Source organism: Colletotrichum jinshuiense, chromosome 8 (assembly GCF_051148585.1).
Source record: "Colletotrichum jinshuiense chromosome 8, complete sequence".
In the NCBI taxonomy this organism is placed as follows: Eukaryota; Fungi; Ascomycota; class Sordariomycetes; order Glomerellales; family Glomerellaceae; genus Colletotrichum; species Colletotrichum jinshuiense.
This window is the reverse complement of record NC_139315.1, coordinates 1516460-1538445: the sequence shown is the minus strand read 5'-3', so window position 1 is coordinate 1538445 and position 21986 is coordinate 1516460. Positions and strand designations below refer to the sequence as shown.

The 21986-nt window shown below is 55.0% G+C and overlaps 6 protein-coding genes across 6 annotated transcripts; 2 read left to right on the top strand and 4 right to left on the bottom strand.

Moving 5' to 3' along the window:
- Positions 1 to 1779: 1779 nt before the first annotated feature.
- On the top strand, positions 1780 to 7304 carry EsH8_VIII_000425 (glycoside hydrolase family 55 protein; the record flags this gene model as incomplete). Its single annotated transcript, XM_083269467.1, has 15 exons — positions 1780 to 1856; positions 1933 to 1952; positions 2118 to 2178; positions 2475 to 2594; positions 2658 to 2893; positions 2956 to 3204; positions 3257 to 3394; positions 3447 to 3823; positions 3927 to 4125; positions 4194 to 4362; positions 4449 to 4561; positions 4628 to 4668; positions 4720 to 5123; positions 5236 to 5510; positions 5593 to 7304. The coding sequence occupies 15 exons, from the start codon at positions 1780 to 1782 to the stop codon at positions 7302 to 7304; spliced, it is 4191 nt and encodes a 1396-aa protein (XP_083129235.1).
- An 851-nt stretch (positions 7305 to 8155) lies between these two features.
- On the bottom strand, positions 8156 to 13173 carry EsH8_VIII_000424 (sulfite reductase (NADPH) subunit beta; the record flags this gene model as incomplete). The annotated part of the gene is made up of 4 exons (XM_083269466.1): positions 8156 to 8185; positions 8249 to 12640; positions 12714 to 12856; positions 13131 to 13173. 4 exons carry the CDS (start codon positions 13171 to 13173, stop codon positions 8156 to 8158), a joined length of 4608 nt encoding a protein of 1535 aa, XP_083129234.1.
- A 1566-nt stretch (positions 13174 to 14739) lies between these two features.
- Positions 14740 to 16242, bottom strand: EsH8_VIII_000423 (Inositolphosphorylceramide synthase subunit Kei1-domain-containing protein; the record flags this gene model as incomplete). Its single annotated transcript, XM_083269465.1, has 4 exons — positions 14740 to 15474; positions 15538 to 15815; positions 15890 to 15945; positions 16184 to 16242. 4 exons carry the CDS (start codon positions 16240 to 16242, stop codon positions 14740 to 14742), a joined length of 1128 nt encoding a protein of 375 aa, XP_083129233.1.
- Positions 16243 to 16265: 23 nt separating this feature from the next.
- On the bottom strand, positions 16266 to 17218 carry EsH8_VIII_000422 (Rab family GTPase YPT6; the record flags this gene model as incomplete). The annotated part of the gene is made up of 6 exons (XM_083269464.1): positions 16266 to 16321; positions 16390 to 16668; positions 16739 to 16868; positions 16933 to 17021; positions 17083 to 17108; positions 17169 to 17218. The coding sequence occupies 6 exons, from the start codon at positions 17216 to 17218 to the stop codon at positions 16266 to 16268; spliced, it is 630 nt and encodes a 209-aa protein (XP_083129232.1).
- A 571-nt stretch (positions 17219 to 17789) lies between these two features.
- Positions 17790 to 19216, top strand: EsH8_VIII_000421 (ribosome biogenesis protein Nop53/GLTSCR2; the record flags this gene model as incomplete). Its single annotated transcript, XM_083269463.1, has 2 exons — positions 17790 to 17941; positions 18016 to 19216. 2 exons carry the CDS (start codon positions 17790 to 17792, stop codon positions 19214 to 19216), a joined length of 1353 nt encoding a protein of 450 aa, XP_083129231.1.
- A 295-nt stretch (positions 19217 to 19511) lies between these two features.
- EsH8_VIII_000420 (uncharacterized protein) lies at positions 19512 to 21646 on the bottom strand (the record flags this gene model as incomplete). Its single annotated transcript, XM_083269462.1, has 2 exons — positions 19512 to 19528; positions 19585 to 21646. The coding sequence occupies 2 exons, from the start codon at positions 21644 to 21646 to the stop codon at positions 19512 to 19514; spliced, it is 2079 nt and encodes a 692-aa protein (XP_083129230.1).
- Positions 21647 to 21986: the final 340 nt, after the last annotated feature.

Here is a 21986-nt window from a genome sequence, read left to right as displayed (position 1 = left end):
GTAAGCTTGCTGGTTTGATTCAGCTGCCCAACCTGTACGTCCTTCAGATACCGCGCGTTTGAACTCCTGGAATACTTGAAGTCTCCAGAAGCCGCGCATCACGCGTTGCTCCTCAACCCAGGTTGATGGGCCTATGTCTTGGGGCTGATAATGTTTGCCATCGTAGCGTTCCCTCCAAGGCTTCATGGCGCTTCCATAATAAACTCCTCTCCGCTCGACCTTGTGTGACAGGGTGACGGACATGCACCTGTCGCGATAGTAGCTTATACAAAGCGGGGTGAGGCAAGCTATGCGGCGTGCAATCAAAAGAAGTCTCCTGATGTCGCCAAGCTCCTCTCGGTCGTTAAAACTTTGAGTGAGTGGCGGAGCGCAAGGAAAATACTCCTTGTCATATTCTGCGCTTCGGATATACTGGCTCAAAAAGGTTTCGAGAGAGGGTGCCATTGGGTTCCTTGGTGTCCACATACGGATAGCCCCCACGAGCCTCACGAGCTCATGCAGCTGACGAGGCACAGATTCGGTGAGGACATGCTCGAGGATTTCTGGGCCCACAGCATTGAAAAGACGGTATGCAGCAGGGAAGGCTCTAGTTAAGTGATAGAGAGCCTTGAGGTCGGCAACGTCAGTAAGTATCTTGATCAGTATCTCTCGCGGAAAATCGTCCAAAGAGGCAGTTAGTCGGTATGAAGCCATTACAGGGGGTCTTGGAGTGGGACTAGAGTCGATATATCGTGGGCGGTTGTTGGGTCAGGTTGGAGATTGAACTTCGACAGATCGTGTGGATGATTGGATTTAAATGAACTGCATACGGCGGTGCAGCTTGGCGGTTGTTGTATGTGCCACGTGAGATGAAACTGGGGGCAAATGCGACCTTACACCCAGGCACAGAGATTCTAAGTAAAGCTCTTGAAGAAATCCCTCATCTTTTGACGCGGGCTATATGCCGAACGGGGGCTATTTGCCTGCCCTGCGGCACAGCTATAAGGTTACATTGATCAGATTGGCTTGCCACACACCCAGGGAGTCTACACAAGCTACATGCAGGCAGCACCTACCCTAGTCGTTATAGGATGGCAATCCATGTCTAGCGTCGACTTTTGGTATACCGAGCCTCGTTGCAACAAATTCGATGGTTAGGCCCGTCTAGTCGACTTGAAAAACGGGATAGCAATTAGACCCCGTCTAGAGGCACAGATGTCACCAAAACCCGTTTGGTACATGGTTATATATGAAAGAGACACGATGAATAGTGTATAACATGTCTGAGCGGCTCCGCCAGATAGTTTTCTTTGTATTTCTATCGATTTTGCCTTTGCCAGATCTTTCTGGTGGCTTGAGTCTTGACTATGGCGCTTAGGCTTACTTTGTGGCTGGTGGCCGCAGTTGCTGTCATCGCACAGAACCTGGTTGATCTGCCTCCTTTACCCAGTGGTTATACGGCACCTGGACTTCCTGCTGGTCCACCTCTTGTAAGTTAATGATTAATGACCTGTATTTGGAACACAAGCGTTGAGCTGACCTTGCTTTCCCATTTTGAAGCTAGCACCAGAGTACATGGTTGATAACACAGCCAACACATTCAATGTGGTGCCCGACAAAGGTGGGACACTCTGTGATTGTATCATTTTACCATAAAAATACTGACTTTCTGTCACTCAGGAACTCTGGAGAAGCCAGTCACGAACCCGGAAGAGCGGGAGAGGTTCAGGAAGCAGACCAAGAGGCCTGCTACCAACCCCACAGAATCTGGTCAAGACAAGCCAGCTGAGCAGAAACGTCATGAACCAGTATCTAGACCCCAACGGGATAAGAGGCAAGGCGGCAGCTATTGGATCCAAGACATTACACATGGACAGGTGAGTACAATTACGGAATATATGTATCTAATTACACGCAGGCTAATCAGAGATTACAGATGCCCTTTGCACCTAGTGGCTACCAGTTCTTTAGAAGTAGGTTGAATGATTTCTCTGGACAGACATCCGCTTGAAAATACGGCACACAATACTGTGCGGAATATTGTGCAACAAATCTGGCTGTTGCACTTCTTTCGCATGTTTTTGTGACTCCTGCAAGCCAGCCATTTCCAGAACGCTCATGAAAGCTGACTTTGTCAGATGTCAAGGACTTTGGAGCGGTAGGCGACGGCGTGTCAGATGACACGGAGGCGATCAACAGGTAAGCGCTCGTCTTGTTTTGTTGAATACACATCGGATTTTCTACTGACACAAGATCTGCAGAGCTGCTTCCCATTTCAGCCAAACCGATGACACCGAACGATGCGGAAAGGATTGTGGCCAAACAACAACACTTGGGGCGGTTGTGTACTTTCCAGTAAGGGATCAATCCCCAAATCATCTCATATGCAACTTGAATAATTACTGACTGGCTGCTTTTCTGGTTAGCCTGGAACCTACTTAATAACATCCCCCATCATTCAGTGAGTCCATAACGTCTTGGAAAACATGGCCTAGGGCGTTAACGCTTCTGTCTAGGTACTATTACACGCAGTTTATCGGCGATGCAGGCAACAGACCTACCATCAAGGGCGCCTTCGACTTTGCTGGAATTGCCCTCATTGATTGTGACCCATAGTAAGTCAACGGTCATTTTGTCTTGCTGAAGCATTGGAACGCAGGTATTGACCGCAGTTTCAGTATCCCCGGCGGTGACGGTGCCAATTGGTTTATCAACCAGAACCAATTCTTTAGGCAGATTCGGAACTTCCGGTTTGATTTGACAGCGATGAATCGTACCAACTGGGATGGAGACCAGGAGTATGCACCCACGGGAATCCACTGGCAAGTATCTCAGGCGGCTTCACTCCAGCATCTTCACTTCGAAATGCCTGTATCCGATGCAAACGGCGCAACCACTGCAGTTGGTATATTCAGTAAGTCGCAGTCACGAAATCTCCAGTATGTCTGTTTCTTGTTTTGTCTCTGACTTGAATAGTGGAAAACGGGTCTGGTGGCTTCCTTAGCGATTTGACCTTTTTTGGCGGTAATATCGGCTTCAGGGCTGGGTCGCAGCAGTATACGGCCCGAAACCTTCAATTCACGTCTTGTCTCACAGCAATCTCGATGATTTGGGACTGGGGCTTCACATGGCAAAACATCTACGTCTACAGTTGTTGGGTTGCCATCGACTGCACCAGTGTTGGCGGTATTGGAAACCAAGGCACCGGCTCCATTACGGTTCTAGGTAAGAAGTTCAATGGTCACCCGACTGCTTATAATATGCTCATTTCTCAAAGACTCTCATTTCAACGGTGTTCCTTACCCCATCACCTTGCGCAATGGGGGTCCGCACCCCAATATCGTCTTGGACAACCTCCTTGTTGAGAATTCGGCTAGTATCGTCTTGGTGTCTGGAGGAGAGACTATTTTTGAGGGTAAGGCAAAGAATCCAACTACTCTGCTTTCCGTCCTTAACAAGAACTGCAGGATCTAGTGGGCAGACTTACTTCACTTCCTGGGCACTGGGATCTCGCTGCTCCTCGAAAGATGGCACCTGCTCCTTCGAGACGGGTCTTCTGAATCCGGCCCCGAAAAAGCCATCCAGTCTGTTGGATGGAACTGGCAACATATTTGCCAGATCTAAGCCAACCTACACCAATTTTGGTCCTGGGAGCTTTGTCATTGTCACTGACAAAGGCGCCAAGAACGATGCCACCGGAGATCAATCGGGCGCAATCAATGACGCGCTCCGAGAAGCAGCAAGCGCTGGGCAACCCGTTTTCTTTCCCGCGGGTGTTTACCTTGTCGAATCAACCATCTTCATCCCAGTTGGATCTATTATCATTGGAGAGGCATGGTCACAGGTAAGTTCATCAGTTTTAAAATGAGCAGAGTATCGGCTTACTTGAATTCGTCAGATTATGGGGACGGGCTCGTTCTTCGCGGACGAACAAAACCCAAAGCCAGTTATCCGGTAATAAATGCTCCAAGATCTACTGCGGTGATATGCAACATTTTCATGAGCTGACTTGGGCCTTGACAAGCGTTGGAAACGTCGGCGACTCAGGTGTTATAGAGATTTCCGATATGATGTGGACAGTCAAGGGTGCTACTGCAGGTGCAATCCTTATGGAGTGGAACGTCCATGAAAGCACCAAAGGAAGCGGTATGTTATTCCGAGGCTCGCCGTACTGCTTGATTCTATTTTTCGGCCGAGTTACTGACTAAAACTAGCTGCTATGTGGGATAGCCACTTCCGCGTCGGCGGCGCCGTCGGCTCCGACCTAAGGCTCGACGATTGCCCCAAGAGCACAAGCGAGGTAAACAAGGACTGCATGGCCGCATCCATGCTTTTCCATGTGACGTCTCGGGCATCTGGCTACTTTGAAAATGTCTGGGTCTGGTGAGTATATCATGTCTCCTATTTCTCGGGAAGATTAGGTGTGAAATCTACCCACCTGTTGAGTATGTTACTGACACGAACCTAAGGACTGCTGATCATGATATGGATGTCCCACATCGCTACATTGAAGACGGAAACACGACAACATCCGCTCAGATCAACATCTTCACAGCCCGAGGAACCTTGATTGAGTCTGAAGGTAAGCGTGAACGAATGGAAACAACAACATAATGGCAAGACGTTCAAGACTGATGCTCGTGAACAGGACCGACATGGCTCTATGGCACAGGTTCTGAGCATCATGTGGTAGGTTGAAACCAGCAGCACATTCAGACAGTCTGATTGATACTGCAACAGTTGTACCAATACCAAATCCAAGACGCCAGGGACATCTTCCTCACCCACATTCAAACAGAGACGCCGTACTATCAAGCCAGTCCCAATGCTCTGCAGCCATTCCGTGTTGGCTTATGGGCCGGCGACCCTGAGTTTGGCGACTGCTCAGAGAATTACTGCAAAGAGGCATGGGGACTTCGTATCATCAGTTCATCCAATGTTTTACTCTACACTGCAGGCCTTTACAGCTTTTTCCAGTCCTACGAGCAAGGGTGTCTAGACACCGAGAGTTGCCAGGAGAGAATATTTGAGACGAGCTACAGCGAGGGGTTGTGGTTCTACAATATTTTCACCAAAGCTTCGGTCCAAGTCATCACCCCTCGAGGTGGTATCCGTCCTTTATTTCAGAGTGCAACCGATCAGACGTGAGTTGAACCTCTCGCATTCACAGCATTTCGGCGACCAACAAGCATCCATTACACTTCTCTTGCCCATTCCATTTCCTTCCCTAGCACTAGCTAACCGGTTCAATCAAAGCGGTTTCACTACTGAAGTCAGCGCCTGGCTTGTCCTGGCATTAGACGGCGGCGACCTTGGTGGCGACGGAGGCAACGCGGAGGATGGCTCCGATGTCGTCTACATTGACCCCCTTATATTCGTAACGCCGAGTCCAACCGTCCAGTGCTGGCCGCCATGTTCCCTTGTTTTCCCTCCGTCAACCATGCCTTCGGTGTCGACCATCGAGTTCGATCCTGTCGAGACTTCGATCGTGGTTGGAGGCTCAACAATCACTCGAGTGACGGTTTCAGCTAGTAAGCAGCCTTCTTCCCCCCTTTTAGCACATCGTCCTGCTTGTTCGACTTCAAAGCTGACACGAATTCTCACTTTGCATAGTTACAACGACGGTAATCAGCTATTATAACCATCCTGTTGACCTTCACGAAACGTCATTTACGTTTGCTCTTACACCAAAACTTAAGCCCGCACCAGTCACCACCACGGTCAACGGCGTCACAACCGTCATCACGCTTCCTGCATTTTCAACTTCAGTTACGGAATCAGACCCCACCACATTCTATTCCCTGCCGACCACTGTCGTCGTGACTGGTGGTATAACCTGGACGTATTCTATGGACCAGATCACTAGCTTGAGAAGCAACACGGCTCAGACCTCATCTACATCGACCAAGACTTTGGAGGATGATGATGATGACGACGACGATGACGATGTCATCATTTTCCCATTTTGGATCAACCCGGGAGGGTTTTACTGGTCGCCCGTCTTCCCAACACCACCTCCAACTCTCACTCCGCCGAGGATTCCTGCGCCGCCCGTCCCCACTGTCCCATGCTTCAAGCTGTTCGGGATATTCTCCATCATGTGCCCGCCGGACAAGACGAAACCGACATCGCACTTTACAACCGGCCCGCCCAAGCCGACCTGTACCTCGGGCTGCGGCGAGGTGGACAATGACGACGATGACGACGACGAAGAGTCCTCGACGTGCGCAACGGCGACGGCGACGGAGTGCCACGACGTGTGCAGAACCGACCCGTGCGAGAGGGTCTGCAACACCTACGTGGGCTGCAGCTGTCCCACGCAGACGGCCACAGACTACTGGGTGTCGTGCTCGTCCGAATCATGCACGACAACGCGCACGCGAGTGGTGACGGGATGCTACGAGACCGGCTCGGCCACAACGACGGGCGACTACTGCCCCCTCGGCACCCTCAACCCCGCAGAAGACCAGGGAGAGGATGGCACTGCGCGCCCACCGACGACGGCCGTCATCACCCGGCCGCCGGTGGTGATCATCGGCACGGAAATTTACACCGTGACGTCCGGCTCCATCTACGTGTCTGGATCATGGTTCGGCGTGCCAACTGGGGCATCCGGGCCCGTTACCACCACTGTCAACGGCCAGACCGCAGTCGTCTATCCCAGTACGACCGGGCGAGGCGTCATCGTGACCCCCACCAGTCCGGGTCCGACACCACCGAGCAACCCCGGGCCCACCACCACCACCACCACCACAACTACCGCCGGCGGTGGCGGGGGTGGTGGTGGCGGTGGAAACCCCGCGCCGTCGCCAACGGCATACATGGAGATTGCCTTTGGGCAAAAGTGGCCTTCCAACGTCCTGTTCCCGGACAACCGATGGTGGTTCTACGCGAGGCCGTACGGGGAGAGCTACGGCGTGTGCGACGCGTTTACAACCTTCTTTGCGGGCAGGGGCATCGACCTCGGGGACCCCCCCTTCCCGCCCGGAACCTTCGAGTTGCCTGAACTGTTTGGGTCCGAGGGCTGCGTGTACGAGGGCACGGAGGATGCCCCGGGGTCGCTCACCTGCCCCGACCTTACCCAGGCGGTCCAATGCTTTCCTGTCATTGGCGAGCGAATATGCTACGATATCAATGCTCCGATTCAGTTCGTCTTTAGGGTGAGATGCGAATGGGGCTCCGCCGTTGGCAGATTGCCGTCGTCGCCGTCGCCGTCGCCGCCGGCGGCGACGGCGGACGGCGGCTGCGGCTTCAGCACCAATGACAAGGGCGAATGGGTTGTCGAGGATTGTCCCTATCGGGTTACGCCCACTCCCAGTTTGTAAGGATTCAGGGGTCGGCGTATAAAAGGATGGAGGTAATGAGACCACTAGTACGCCAGGGAGGCGTGTCTTGCAAATATTGAACTTCTTGTGTAACCTTGCCATGTTTTGTGTCAGATTAGCTTGCGGGTGCAGCCTTTTCACTTGCGATGCTTGTTTTCCCGCAAAGACGTCCAATCCTGCAAGACATGTTTGACCTACGGCATTACAACTTAACACAGTCACACAATATTTCTCGGATGCATGAGGGTACATCTTTACAACCGCGTTTCTGTCTTGAAGAGGTCAAGGCGTTCCGGTCCCACCCCGACCCTCTGCCCCCCTATTCTCCACCGCGCCACGGAAAGTCTCACACCGCAGGAGACCAACGCCCCGTCCCCGTCATTCTCTTCTCTGTAAGCGGTGATGCCGACGAAACGACACATGCAATGGTCAGGCCGTGATGTTTGATCTCGCTTTCCATCCTGAACAGCTATTACTAAACTAACCCAGCATCGGACGGACTATGGCCTCGACCAGACAGCATGTAAGAGCGAAGTAATTGTCAAACGTCAATGGACACACACGCACGCCGTATACACAACACAACCCCTCACGTTGAATGAACCTGGACTAATGATTTGTATGATATTTTTCGAATTTGATTGCTTTGATAAAAAAAGAGAATATGTATAAAAATAGGGAAAAAAACCATTCGCAACGCCTGCCCCTGATGCTGAAGCTAAAGCGGATATAAAACATACATTTTACAAATCGTACTTTTGTTTTCTCCCCCGCTACCCCGTAGGTTTCTCTCTTTCTGTTCTTCCTCACAACAGTTCATCTCAGTTCATCTTCCAATGAGAAAGAATAATTTACTCCTCATCAGACTCATCCTCAGGGACCTGTTTCACGCCTTGTTAGCTACTGATTCTCATGGGTCAAAGCGGTTATTCAGAAAGACCTACCCCCTCGTGGAAATCCTGGCCCTCCCTCGTAGCCTTGATAACACCCGCACGAATGCAGAAGTCACCAAACCTCTCGCCCTCCTCCCTCTCAAGCGCATACCGCTTCAGCAGAGGCTTCATGATCGCCAAGATCTCGTCCTCCTTGATGCTCTGGCGGAACAGCTTGTTCAGACGCTGGCCGTGGTAGCCACCGCCCAGGTACATGTTGTACGCGCCAAAGGCCTTGCCGACGAACGCGACCTCGGCAAGCCAGGGACGCGCGCAACCGTTGGGGCAACCCGTCATGCGCATGACAATGGAGTCCTGGCGCAGACCGTTCTCCTCGAGGCAGCCCTCGAGCTTGCTGATCAGCACGGGCAGGTAGCGCTCACTCTCGGCCATGGCCAGACCACAGGTAGGGAACGCGACACAGGCAGAAGAGCTGAGGCGCAGGGCAGAGAACTGGAGGTTGTCGAGCTTGTACTTCTTCATCAGCTCCTTCATCGCGGGCAAGTCCTCGTCGGCGACGTTGCTGAGGATCAAGTGCTGGTTACCCGTCAAGCGGAACTCGCCCTTGTGCACCTTCGCAATCTCGCGCAGGCCGGTCTTCATCTGGAACTCGGGAGTGTCCTCGATACGGCCGTTCTCGATGAAGAAGGTGAAGTGGTTGAGACCCGTCTCGTCCTTCTGCCAGCCGAACGTGTCGACGTTGGACTTGAACTCGAACGGACGCTCCTTCTCGAACTTTTGGCCCCAGAGGTCCTCGACCTTGGAGCGGAAGACGTCGACACCCATGTCGTCAATGGTGTACTTAAGACGAGCGTGCTTACGGTTCTTGCGGTCGCCAAAGTCACGCTGGACGAGCATGACCTTCTCGCAGGCAATGTGAACCTGGTCCGTCTTGACGAAGCCGAACATGCGGCCAACCTGCGGGTAGGTCTTCTTGTTGTTGTGGGTGGCACCCATACCACCACCGGCGAGCAGGTTGAAGCCCTCGAGCTTGCCGTCCTTGCCCTTGATGGCAATCAGACCGATGTCGTGAGCGTAGACGTCGGTATCGTTATGAGGAGGGATGGCGATGGTGATCTTGAACTTTCTGGGCAAGTACGTGGGTCCGTACAGGGGCTCGAAGTCCTGGACGGCGTCGCCTGCAATCTGGGTCTTCTTGTCGTTCTCATCCGCCAGCCAGATCTCATGGTACGCGGTGGTAGAAGGAAGCAGGTGATCGCTGATCTTCTTGGAAGACGCCCAGACCTCCTTGTGGTACTTGGACTGGGTGGGCAGCGAACTGCACATGACGTTACGGTTGACATCACCGCAGGCGGCAATGGTGGTCATGAGCGCCTTGTTGATGGCCTGCATGGCGGGCCTCAACTTGCCCTTGACGACACCGTGGAACTGGAAGGTTTGACGGGTGGTGAGCTTCATCGTCTCGTTGCCAAGCTCGTTGGCGATGTCGTCCATCTGGACCCACTGCAGGGGGGTGGACACACCACCGGGCAAACGGCAGCGGATCATGAAGGAGTAGGCAGGCTCTAAGCCCATCGCCTTGCGCTCGTCTCTGACATCACGGTCGTCCTGCATGTAGGTACCGTGGAACTTGGTGAGCTGCTGGTCGGCAGCAGAGATGGCGGCAGTGCTGGTGTCCTTCAGGCCCTCGGCGATGGTACCACGGAGGAAGTTGGACTCGATCTTGATGTCCTCGTTTGTGATGGGAGCAGGCTCCTCGGGAAGACCATCAATGTCGTCAACGCCAAGGGCGCGCCAGATCTTGGGCTCCCACTCCTGGTAGCCAGTCTGGTATCCATCGGGGTCCTGATCGTCACCAAGACCGACGTCGGCAAGCCTCTTGCCGCCAAGGTTGGCAAGAACACGATCAAGGTCCTTCGCGGGCTTGTTGTAGTAGATCTTGTCTTCCTTGCGGGGCCAGTAGTGACGGTCACCGAGACCAAAGACGGAGTAGTTGACGTTCGCCAGGTCAAGCTCGGTGTTGTCCTTCAGAGCAGTCCAGAGCGCGTGACCGTTCTGAGGGAACTCTCCCTGACCAGCGGTCGACGACACAAAGATGATGTTCTCCTCAGAGGGCAGGTCCTCAATGGGGTAGTCTTCCATCGTCATGACCTTGGTCTTCAGACCGCGAGCCTTACCGCGGTTGCCGAGACGCTTGGCAACAGAGGTGGCGTTGCCGTTGTCGGAGGCATACAGAACCGTAAGGGGCGCACCGAAGAGGCCCTCGAGGAGCTGGTCATAAGCGTCCTTGGCCTTGCGCTTCTGCTGAGCTCTGACCTCGGTGCCGAAGTCCTGGGACAGGTTGGCAGCGAAGACGGGATCCCGCTTCATGATTTGGGTCAGCTGGTTGTCACGGTCCAGGAAGGCCTTGAGCTCGCTCTTGATGCGCTCGGAGTCCAGGGTGAAGTTGGGCTCGCCCTTGGCCTCGTTGGCAGGGTTCCAGCGGTACAGGGGCCAGTAGCCAACGTCAATGGCCTTCTTGGTCTCCTGGAGAACGGTCAGAGGCGAGTCGTGCTCTCCGAAGTAGGGGAGGTAGGCCAGAACGACGGAGGGACCCTCGTGCTGGTCGGCCTCGAGCATAGCCTGCAGCACCTGGGTGTATGAGCCGTAGACAGCGGTCGAAGCAACATAGGCGTTGCCAAAGTTCATAGCATACAGACCAATATCCTTCTTGCGACGGTTGGCATCGGCGGCAGCGCGCTCTGAGTAGGGGGTCGAGTCGATGATGAGCATGTTGACGTTCTCGCCAGAGGCCAGAACGTGGTGCACACCAGAGTTGCCCAGATCGTAAGACCAGGCATCAGATCCGACGAGCCACAGGGACTCCTTGCGGAAAAGGCGCTTGCTAGACAGCAAGTTGCGGGCAAGGGAAGAGCCATCGGTCTCAAGACGAGGAATCAGGTCGTCGGCGATTTCATTTGCCTTCTTGGCATCGGCCGCGTTGGCGGCCCAGCGAGCAAGCCAGCTCTTGGGGGACTCAGTCACAAACTGGTTGCTGCTAGCAGCCTCCTTGACCTCGTTGACGAAGCGCACGCGACGCTCCTTGCGAGCCAACAGGGAACCAAAGCCGAACTCGGGGCTGGCCTGGATGGAGCTGTTGATGCCAGCATTGCTGGACTTTAGCGCGTTGGCAACGTAGGCCCTCTGACCAAAGAGCTGGTCGAGGATCTTGGTGTACGAGTTCTCGACCTGGGGCTTCTCGAGTCCATACTCGAGGACTTGTTGAGGGATCTCCTTGCGGCCGACCTCGAGATTCTGGATAGGGTTCTCGGAAGTCAGGTTCTGCAGAACGCCACGCAGAGCCTGGATGACGGTCTTGGGGTCGATGTAGCCAAGTTGGTACCCAACGACAGCCTGCACGCCACCGAAGCCGGTCTTCACACTGGTGAGAACGTCAATGAGGACGGGGCCCCACTTTGTGGTCTTGCGGTGGACCTGCTCAAGGACGGCGATGCGCTTCACGGATTTGGGAAGGGCCTCGGCAAGAGCAGCGCTGAGCCAAGGACGGTACAGTCTGGGGGTGATGATGCCGACCTTGGAGAAGTCACCTCCGCGACGGGCCTGGTCAATCACATCACCGAAAAAGTAGGCGCCGGAGCCGAAGACGAACAGGCAGTTCTCGGCATTTGAGGGGCCGGCGTAGAAGAAGGCTTGGTAGTCACGGCCAGTCACTCTCTTAAGCTGGGCCCAGATGCCGTTGGCATACTTGAGGATATCGTCAGAGGAGACGACGGGCAGCGACGACTCGATGGTGGTGGCGTTGGAGGAGATGACCGACGGGGGGCTGTCGGTGACGCTGTGCTCGCTGGACTGGACCGAGGCCCGGGACGAGTCGAGCTTGGAGTGCACGGACGAAGCGAGTTCGGAAGAGCTCAGACCACCGATGGTAGAGGAGCCGGTCGGCGGCACGTCGGATCGGTCTGAGGCAACCGGCAGTCGGCCATCATCGGCATAGATGCCGACAGCCGCTTCCGTGCCGTTGGACGGCTGCTGGAACCGTCTGGCAGCGTCAACATCGAGGATCTGGCGCACGACTTCGGGGTCCTCTGCGTCAATGGCGGCATCGTCGTCGCTCGAGGACGAGGCGAAGAAGTGGATGACGCCCTTGCCAGAGCGCAGAGCCAGGGCGTGGGCCGTCAGAGCCATGTCCTGTGCCTCCTGCAGCGACTCGGACTGCAGAAACGTCCATCCTGAGTTGCGGATAGCTGTGATGGCGGAGAAGTCGGGGAAGCCGGAGGGCTGGAGGGAGACGTGCAGGACGATGGGGTAGTTTGCCAGCTTGTAGAGGTGGGAGATGGCGGGCAGAAGGACGTTTGAGGACGTCGTGACGGCGACGAGCTTGCCGGCGCGGGTGGGCGCAAAGACGGATAGGAGGGGGTCGGCATTGTGTCTCACGTGTTGGACCTGGAGCAGAGGAAGAACTGTCAGTCTCTAGATGCCCAGACGATGGCAGGCCGAAGAGGAATTGCTTGCTCACCTCGGGAACTGAGGCCTTTGCGACGAGGCTCTTGTCGCTGCGAGCGACGTAGCGCTTCAGGTGGGATGAGAACTCCGAGTCCTTGGCCAGCGACGGCTGGACGGAGACGACGACATCGCTGGAGAGATATGCGATTCTCGCAACTGGTGAGAGCGCATGTTAGCCACAGCAATTGCCGTTGTGCTTTCCTTCCTCGTTGGCGTCGCCGGTCGTCGCCCTTCGTCGCCGCTTCCCTCATCCTCTCTCTCCGCTGTCTGCCATCACTAGCGGGAGCTGGGACGCTGGATGCGACAAATAGCAGAGCTCTGATTGGCCAGGCCAGGGTGCCGCTGAAGCTTCGCTGTGGTTACAGCGGGCACAGCGCTGAAGGACGACGCCGCTGCAGACAGTAAAACAGGGGGAAAGAGCACTACTTACCAGCCTCTCCAGGTGTCTGAATTTGGCCTCTTGTCGGTGCCATTGTCAATGTCTGCTTTTTCTGGGGGGGTATAACTGCTGGTCCTGTTCGTGTTGTTGACGATTGCTTCTTTTTTGTCTTCCTCCTCTCAACCAGTTACAAGGAGGGAAAAGAATTCGCAATACAACAGCAACAACACACAACAACCGACACTTGGGGTGGGATGGATAATGATTGAAGCAACAAGGCAAGGGGAGGGGAAAAAAAGTCGACCAAACTGCGAAACAGCTCCGATGCTCTGCTTTTGGTTTTAATTCATTCCCTGGTTTCGTAGTCTTAAGCTGGCCTTCGTTCCCACCGACAAATTTGCCCCGCAGAAAACAATGAATTTTGTCGACATCAGGGTCGATTGCGTGATCAGCTAGCGCAGCATCTCCCCCAGTCCATTCGCTGGTTGCTTTGCCGCACTGCTCTATTTGCGCCGCGGGTTGCTTGGGGGGTGGGTGTGCGTGTGAGTCGGGCTGGCATCTTCTGCATTTCTTGGGGGAACAGGGAATCGGCGACGGCGCCGCCAGCCAGTGGCCAACGGGCATGGGGGGGTGGTGCCTGTACTGGCATGTATGTTTTGGCCTGCTCGGTACCTCATGTTGGCTCTTGCCTCCGGCCCTTCTGTTCCCGTCCTGAATCACATATTATTCACGGTTTCTTTCAAGCCACCTTAGCGATACAGGAGCAACAACAACAATACCACCGTCAACCTAGCCTCTTCCGCCACTGTGGGTGGCCGACTGTCCCAATGAGCCACTCACTAACAAGGTAATATAAGATGAGGCACCTTGGCTTCGCAAGAGCCAGGGTAGACGGTGGGAGAGAGGCAAAGAGCGAGAGAAGGAGAACAGGTCTAACACGCGGTCTGGAAACCACTGACCGAATGCCGAAAAAGGCCGTTGTCGGCCGGGAACACTTGCTCAGTCTTAGCCGCTGCCGTTCCCAATGGGGGCGAGTCAACTAAGGCAAGGCGCCCTCACGCTATTCCGCGTTGCCATGCTCCATATCCCGTCGTGGACCCCGTCAGCGTCCCCATCCCCCCGGGGAATCTTTCGGATTACAAATGATGAGCTTTGCATTTGCAGTTTCTGCTTGTCACTGGATGCAATCACTCTCCGAACCCAGTATTCGGTACCTGGTGCCCAATGTTAATGAATTAAAGTCCATGTATTACTTTGTATTAGTCTATGTCTCCTGTATCCGTATTCTGTCCCTATTCGGGATTTGGAGCCGCCTGCCAACAGCCCAGGCCCACTCCCATCGCCTCTTGGCCCTACCTAATGATTTCCTCTTGCCATCCAATCATTCAGACGCCGATATCCTCGCGACAGGAACATGTTGTGCAAAACCCAAGCCCGAAAATGCATGTCCCACGATCCACCAACTGCGTGTACCGTCCACATTAAAGATTTCTCATACCGATGATGCCATCGCGCGATGGCATCATCAATCACGACCCCGCCGTCACCGGGTATTGGGTTATTGCCGTCCCCGGCCCGCTGAGGGCGGTGAACCAACCGGCAGCCGCCGACCTGCCGTAACCGCCGACGCCGATACCCATCCCGTGTGTTGAGCCCGTATTTAGACCCCGCTATGCCGGAACTTTGCGCTCACCGCACTCGCCCACTCTTCCTCCGGTCGCTCGTGCAACCAGTATCCCCTACCAAGCGCAAGCATCACGCGTCCGATGCGGCCACGGGAGCCCTCGCCGCCAGGCTCGCCCTGAGAGAACGGGCCGTCGGGGCCCTTCTTGCGGCCTTCCTCCTCCCATCCCGTCTCCGTGTGCCGCTGCAGCACCTGCTGTGCAAACGACATAACGACGAGTGCAAAGTAGATGCGCACGAGGGTCACGGAAACAATAAGCCCGAGACTCATCCACGACTCCTGGGGACCGATATGCTTCGTCGTCTTCGGGACGTCGGGCACGACAGGAGCGCCGTTCGCAAGCGCCGTCTCGGCGATTTCCGCTCCCGCCGCGGCCCCGGCGCTTCCAGGGTGCTTCTGCAAGGCGGAGCTATTGAGGTACCAGTTCACGGCAAAGAAGGTTGTGTATCCCACGTTGAGGGCCGTGTCGATGATGTAAAGCCATGCGAGACCGAGCGTCTCAAAGGGGCTCTGTTTGCGGATGTGAGGCATGAACATGGCTAGGAGAACGACGACGCCGAGCGAGTAAAGGTACATTGACAGCTGCGTCACCGACAGCTCGTAGCCGGTGAGGATCGCGAGGAGACCATAGAGGCCGGTAAGTCGGTTGAACAGGAGGATTAGGGAAATGAGTTCGGTGCCCGTCTGGAGGCTAATGCAGCCCAAGAACGTCTGTCGCAAGCATTCAAGTTAGATGTGATGCGCGGCGGTGAGTACGCGATTTTTCTGGCTTACCTTTGGGCTCGGAAACCGCAATCTGAATCTCGAAAACGCCATCGTGTGATCCTCCTTCGTGGTGGTTGGTTGTGTGTATTGCGTCAGAATGGACCAGGCCCAGGGAGCTCTGGTAGAGTTTAGGGGCTTTGGGGAAGCGTTGCAGAGCCCGTCACATTTAACCAGAGCGGCAGCGCCGGATGACATGGTAAAAATGTGGAAAGACCCTGCGTTGTCGATGACATGATAGGCCCCACCCACTCCGTCATAGCGGCACGCCCGGGGTGTCTGAGCGCGCTCTACAGAGTGCAGCAATGCGCATCCAGAACCAAAAATCGACTTTGGCCCACTGCACTGGCACCACACCATGGACCCCGGCACTCGGCGACAGCCCACCGCGGTACCACGGGGACCGGCCGTCGTGAGAGTCTAGTCCCCGTGTCACTTCGGATGGCGAGTAAAGCATTTCTAGTCTTTTGCTGAGATGGCTGGGTGTGCAACTGAGGGAAAGAATCATGATTGAGAAGAAGAAGAAAGAGCCATTAAATGTAGGTATGTACTAACGACCGTGGATGATAGCCCGTTATTATACAAACTGTAACTGATGCTGAAAATCCCCATTGCACGCTATGCATAAGATGTCCTGCCCCGCCAGTCATGTCGTAACGTAACGGCAATTGGACCCCGCGTCGTCTGGCACGGATCGCCTCGGGCTACTCCAGTCATTTGGTCTTTGTTTAAAAAGTCGTCTAGCACGCGCAGCCCTCTTGCGAGGATTGGGCGGGGGTCGTCTTCACATCAATCACTATGTGGAGGTTAGCAACTCCATCAGTCCAACGCATCTGTCTAGCCAGGGGTAAGGGGGGTACGCACTTTGGTTCGAAGCCTGCGCGGCAGCATCTGTTCCCTCCATACCCGGCAGGGCTTGCGCTATTCTCTTGAACAGGGTTTTAACGTTGTGGCCCAGCTTCGCGCTGGTCTCGACGAACATGAGGTTGTTCTTCTTGGCCTCATCCTCTCCCTGCTGCGTCGTCACCTCCCTCTTGTCGTTCAAGTCCGTCTTATTGCCAACAAGGACAATGATAACGTCGTTTCCTCTCTCAGCACGCACGTCGTCAATCCACTTCTTTGTGTTCTGGAAGGATTTCGCATCTGTCATTTCCCATCGTCAGCTTCTGACCGGTTGTTCGCATCGCTTCTGTACCGTTCAACTGTAACGTACTTGAGATATCGTAGACAACGACCGCAACGCTGGAGTCGCGGATGTAAGAAGGGATCAAACTGCGGAATCGTTCTTGGCCAGCCGTGTCCCAAAGCTGTAACCTCACCGTCCGGTCCTCAAGGTACATGGTCTGCGGCGAATTAGATAGATACTCCGGCCAGGCCAGGCGGCCCGAGAAATCAACTGCGGCTTGCCTTGGAGAGGAAATCGATTCCGATGGTTGCTTGGTACATGTTATCGAACGAATCGTACATGAATCGAGTGATGAGGGACGTTTTCCCGACTGCAACAAAGAGCTATTAGCGAGGGATAGGTGTCAGAGGAAACCACGCAAGCAAACATACCACTCTGCTCTCCCAAGAAGACAAGCCTAGTTTCAAAATGTCAGCAAATCAAATGTCAGGGGGGTTATCCTGTTTGCGCATCGTACTTGAACTTCTTGAGAGGGTTGTTGTAAGACCCGCCTGCGCCGGACGCCATGGTTGCGAAGTACTTGCGGTGATCAAAGGGAAAGCCGGTGTGGTATCAAGGGTTGCAGGAAAGTCAACACTAGCACCTGAAAAGACGACGGACGACGTGTGGGCTTAATGCAAGGGAGAGGTAAGAAGGCGAAAGAGATGCTGAGGCCTTTGTAAACGGGGGGCGAGTCGGCGGAGGTAGCTGCCGGGGAACGTGTCGTTGGTCGCAGCTCTGGAAATTGAGAACCTAACTGAACGGTAAAAGGAGGTCAACTTTCGCCTTGGGCGCATTGCAGCTTGGCAAGGGCCCGCCATTCATTGAGGTGGACTTTCAGGATAAGGAAAGACGGGGTACATCACGTGTAGATAGCGGATAAGAACGGCTCCTTGCGCGATAAGGCCGACCCTGGCTCAAAAAAATTCTGGACGCTCCTAGGCCCCGCCGCCCAGAGATCCAGTGTGCAGACAGACGACCAGCAAACGGCAGGGTACGCAAATCGACTTCTCAAGGCACAAATCTCCCCAACGGTTTCTTCCTTGCAATCCGAACATTGGAAATAGTCAGAACTGCTATTTCAGTCTCAATCATCAGCATGCCTGTTCTCAAGCCCCTCTCGGGCGACGGCGCTGCGCCGCAGCAACGCAAGCAACCCTCCAGAAAGGGCAAGAAGGCGTGGCGGAAGAACGTCGACGTTACCGAGGTGGAGGACGGTCTCGATGAGTTGAACAAGCAAATAATCACAGGGTATGGGCTCTCCTCCTCATGACACCATGGGAAAACAATCAGTCAATGCGAGCGGCATGCTAACAGACCCAAAGTGGTGTGGTCGCAGAAAAGGACTCGGCAGACCTCTTCCTCGTCGACACGGTCGGTGAAACCAAGAAGCGCACCAAGCCCAAGAAGACGCTCAAGTCGGACGAGATCATTGCCGCCCGTTCCGCTGTTCCCTCCGTCTCCTCCCGCAAGAAGCGCGAAAACGAGAGCTCAAAGACTTCAGACGGCCTCCTCCCCGCCAAGCGCCAGCGGACCGACTGGGTCTCGCACAAGGAGCTCGACCGTCTGCGCAGGGTCGCCGACGGCCAGCACGAGTCCAGCATCGTCGTCCAAGACGCCACCTACGACCTCTGGGGCGCCCCTGCGCCCGGCGCCGCATCTTCAACCACCACTGCGGCAGCGAAGACCGAAGACAACAAGGACAACTTCCTCCCTGCCGTACAAAAAGCCAAGCCCCCCAAAACTCTCAAGCATAAACCTATCTCCCTCACTGCCAGCGGCAAGCAGGTCCCCGCTGTGCTTAAGCCCTCCGGCGGCTACAGCTACAACCCTACTTTTGACGACTACGCCGACCGCCTCGAGGAGGAGAGCGCCAAGGCCGTCGCCGCGGAGGAGGCTCGTCTCGCAGCCGAGGAGGCGGAGCGCATCAAGCGCGAGGCTGTGGCCCGCTCAGCCGCCGAGGCCGAGGCCGCCGAGGCTCGCGCCCAGCTGTCCGAGTGGGACGAGGATTCCGCATGGGAAGGTTTCGAGAGCGGTGTCGACGACGACAAGCCCAGTCTGAAGCGCCCGCAGCGCAAGACGCCCCAGCAGAGGAACCGTATCAAGCGCCGCAAAGAGGCGGAGCGGGAGGCCAAGCACCAGCTCGCCCTGAAGAAGAAGGCCGCGCAGTCGGAGAGGATCAAGCAGATCGCCACCGAGATCGCTGAGCGCGATGGCTACAAGAACGCCCTGGCGTTGGCCAAGGAGCTGGGAGAGGATAGTGATGCCGAAGACGACGACGAGGGGCCTTTGAGAAGGAGACAACTCGGCAAGATTAAGCTGCCTGAGAAGGACCTCGAGCTGGTTCTGCCGGACGAGCTCCAAGACTCGCTGCGGCTGCTGAGGCCCGAGGGAAACCTGCTCAAGGACCGGTACCGCAGTCTGCTTGTCCGCGGCAAGGTGGAGTCGAGGAGACACATCCCGTTCAAGAAGCAGGCCAGGGCGAAACTCACGGAGAAGTGGTCGTACAAGGATTTCAAGATTTAAAGGGACAACACACACTAGAGGGCATCAGAATAATAATTCAAAAGCGTGCATATTTCGTTTTCTCATCCGATCTGACCGCAACATGACTGGCTCGAGCAACAAACAGAATGGGAACAGACACTGGTGAATAACAATTTTAAATTCGATTATATAGACTTTGTCACCGTATCTCTTCTTCCTTCTGACCTCGCAACGCTCTATTCTTATGCATCACTCCGGGCGCTTTTTATCTCTAGTACTCCACAGGGTATGCTGGCGGAAAAATTGAACTCGTTATAATACTCGTGACCGGAAACTAGTAGCTCATCAAATCTAAGCGTTGTTAGCAGTTGAACAGGTTTCACAACACATCACGGGTAATTGCTTACCTCTTCCAAAGAGACCACGCTTGGCCCAATCCATGGCAAGCAAAATACGCGTCCGCAAGCTGACGCTCTGGGCAAAGTAGACCGACCGCCACATGTAAACAGCCCACAGGCCACCAGCAAAGCTCCAGCCTTGGCCCCAGTCGAACACGGCCGAGTTGCCGATGTAAGCCAGACTGCCGAGATGGCGGTACTCAAAAGCCCTGTACACGACGGAGTCGATGTCGCCGTCAAACACCTGATTCGCCCTCAAGCCGTCCGAGGTGCGGGCCAATTTGTTAAACTTGTGCGCAAGGTACTGGCCCTGCTGGTGAGCGCGCTGCGCAGTGGCGGGTAGTGATGTCAGCTTGGAGTCGATCTGCTTCAGCAATTCTCTAAGCTCGCCAAAGTCGAGGGTGCCAGACTGGTCTTTGTCGAACTGCTCAAACAACTTGTCAAGGCGCTTCAAATGGCCGACGGCCTGGGGGAAACGCTTCTTCACATCGGCTGCCACATCGCGCCAATCGCTGAAATGCAACTCCAGGGTTTCAGGGTCGATGCCGCGCCTAAAAGCAAGGCCGCGAAGGAAGGTAATTATGTGGTCGGCAACGTTGTTTTGCACCGTCGAACAATCGCCAATGGCATAGACATCACCCAAAGGTGTCCCGTTGAGGCGAAGGTGAGTGTCAGTCTCCAGGGCGTGGCGGTTCGTCTGCGATGGGCCGAGCTTTTCGGACAGGCGCTTGCAAATCTCGGCCTGGGCGACACCGGTTGACCAGAGACAAAAACCCATGGGAAGCTCCTTGGTGAGAAGGCTTCCATCAGGTTGCTTCTGAGTGAAGACAATCTTGTCGGGGAAGACTTCCTTGACGCGGGAGTTTGTGAGGACATCAACCTGATCGCGGGCAAAGTGCTCCTCGGCGTACTTGGAGACAGTCTCATCATAGGTGTTGAGAATATGGCTGCGACTCTGGATCAAGTGCACAGAGATTTCGTTGCGGAGGAGCTTGGGAAAGTGCTGTGTCAGATCTTCGTTGAGCATGTCAAACAGCTCAGCGGCAAACTCGACACCTGTCGGACCACCTCCGCTGACGACAAAGGATAGAAGACGCTTTCGCTCGTCATCGGAAGTCGTTGGTAGGCAGGATTGTTCGAGGTTATGCATGACCTGGTTCCGAACCCGGCGCGCATCGCTTATGTCCTTGAGAAAGTGGGCGTTTTCCAATCCCTTGACGCCGTGGGGGTTCGTGGTAGACCCAACGGCAATGACGAGCTTGTCATATGGAACGTAGAAACGGGTCTCGTTGCCTTGAGCGTCCGGTTGACAGCATTCAACCAACTTGTGAGAGAATTCCACGTCCTCTGCCTTGGCGCGTATGAAGTGACCATTGACGCGGGCGAGGACTCGACGGATCGGTTCGACCAGAGATCTCAGTTCCAGGGTTCCAACAGTGGCAGACGGTAGCATGGGCGTAAACAGGAAGTAGTTCGTGGGCGAAATAACTGTTACATGGTAGTCATCGGGGTTGAGCTCTTTGAGAAGAGCAACACCGCCCCAACCACCCCCTAGGATAACCAATTTCGGCTTGTCTTTCGTCCGCTTCATGCCTTCGGTGTCCAAATCGTCAATCAACACCTCGGCGATTGGTAGATTCTTTGGTCCGCCTTTTCGGGGGCTCAGAGCTAACTGGGATACGTCAATCTCCATCTGGTCGGGATGTTCTTTGTAAGTGGAGGCATCGTAGATGAAGAACCCGACTACGCCGAGGCCAACAAAAATGACGCCGCCACCGAGCCACGCAGCTCCGCGATACGCCAAGCGAAGGAGTTGCGATCTGGGTTTCGGAGGCGGCGTGCCTGAGATGGAGCGAACGACGATGCCCTTGGGCAGGCCATGACCATTGAAGAAGGAGCTCGCGAGGGGGTTTCGGCTTGTTCGGGATCGTTGCGGGATGTTAGCAAAGGCGCGACTTTGCGACGCGGCGACCTGGCGACTGCATGACTGGGACGCCTTCAGCAGGCTAGCAGTCGAGTTCTGTTGGGCGGCGCGAGATAGGCGCATCAGCGCCGAAGTGGTGGGAGGCATTTAATTATCGCAACTTGATGGCCGATGTATTCAGCAACGGGAAGATGTCATGTCGAAGCGAGTGAATGGAGCAACGGGAGGCTCTGCGTTCGTCGCGTCGTCAGTCACAGTAAATGATTGAGAGTAACGGATCGTGGTTAATTTTCCAAGGAAAAATCAAAGACGGAATGGCTACGAAAGAACGATCTAGGGGTCTGGTGGGATAGCTCCCTGACATATGCGTAATGATGCTGGTACTAGGTCAATCAAATCCGAGGAGCTCCTGTCCCGGCAGCTCCAGCAGGTACGTCATTGCTCGGTTAAGCCGAAAACTTGCCTCCAATGCAATTACCCATCATGG